At 66.4% G+C, this 888-nt stretch overlaps 1 protein-coding gene across 1 annotated transcript in view; it reads left to right on the top strand.

The window, feature by feature from the left end:
• Nucleotides 1–888, top strand: part of LOC103776094 (exostosin-like 1) — a gene marked incomplete at its 5' end in the record, with an annotated part of 2886 nt that overhangs the window by 297 nt on the left and 1701 nt on the right. The window contains 3 exons of the mRNA XM_008943589.1: nucleotides 312–431; nucleotides 509–641; nucleotides 730–848. Of these exons, the coding sequence (XP_008941837.1) occupies nucleotides 312–431; nucleotides 509–641; nucleotides 730–848 (372 nt within the window). The remainder of the gene's footprint in view (nucleotides 1–311; nucleotides 432–508; nucleotides 642–729; nucleotides 849–888) is intronic.

Here is an 888-nt window from a genome sequence, read left to right as displayed (position 1 = left end):
AGCCCGGCAGCCCACCCACATGTGGATGCAGGGGGGTCTCATCCAGCCTGGATTGGGGGTCCAGTGCCAGCCACAGTTCTGGAGCATCATTCATCTCGGGGGGGGTAGGGTTGGTGCTGAGCACCTCCCCAGACCCACAGCCCTCAGAGGATCCTAGGCCAAATTCTGCTCTAGGGAGGGGAGGTGGCAGAGCTGCAGCGGGGTGCTGGTAGAGGCCCTGGGGTGTCCCTTGGGGTGGTGTGGGGGTCACAGAGGGTGGGGTGCTGAGGGGGTGCCTGAGGTGAGGACCCAGCTCCCCCCCACGGCCATAGATCCCCTCCGCCGTCCGCTGCATCCACCCGGAGCGCGTGCTGGCTTTCCAGCAGCAGACCCAGTTCCTGTGGGATGCATACTTCTCCTCCGTCGACAAGATCGTGCACACCACGCTGGAGGTGAGCCCCCCTGAACCCCAAAACCCCCTCCATGTCCTGGGGTCACGACTGGGGTGCTGAGAGCATCTCTCTGGCAGATCATCAGGGACCGGCTGCTCCCGCAGCGCTCCCGCTCCCGCTTCCTCTGGAACACGCTGCCCGGGGGGCTCCTGGCTCTGCCCGACTTCTCCACCCACCCCGGGGACTTCCCCTTCTACTACCTGCAGCACGGTAGGACCCCTCCCGCCCCAGCTGAGCACGGCCAACTCGGTGCATGCCACAACACCCATCCTCTCCCCACTCTTGGGTGTTTTTTCAGGCTCCAGCCCCTCCGAGAAGTTCACAGCTTTCATCCGCGCTGCCTCGCCGGGGGGGTCCCCGTCCCAGCCCCTCCTCAGGCTCATCCAGGCCGTCTCTGGGTCCCAGCACTGTGCCCAGGTGGGGGGAGCTGAGCCCTGTGCCGCTGGGTGCAGCCCCC

The sequence above is a fragment of the Merops nubicus genome, unplaced genomic scaffold, assembly GCF_000691845.1.
Source record: "Merops nubicus isolate BGI_N331 unplaced genomic scaffold, ASM69184v1 scaffold29817, whole genome shotgun sequence".
NCBI classification, from domain to species: Eukaryota; Metazoa; Chordata; class Aves; order Coraciiformes; family Meropidae; genus Merops; species Merops nubicus.
This window is presented reverse-complemented; position numbering and strand designations above follow the sequence as displayed.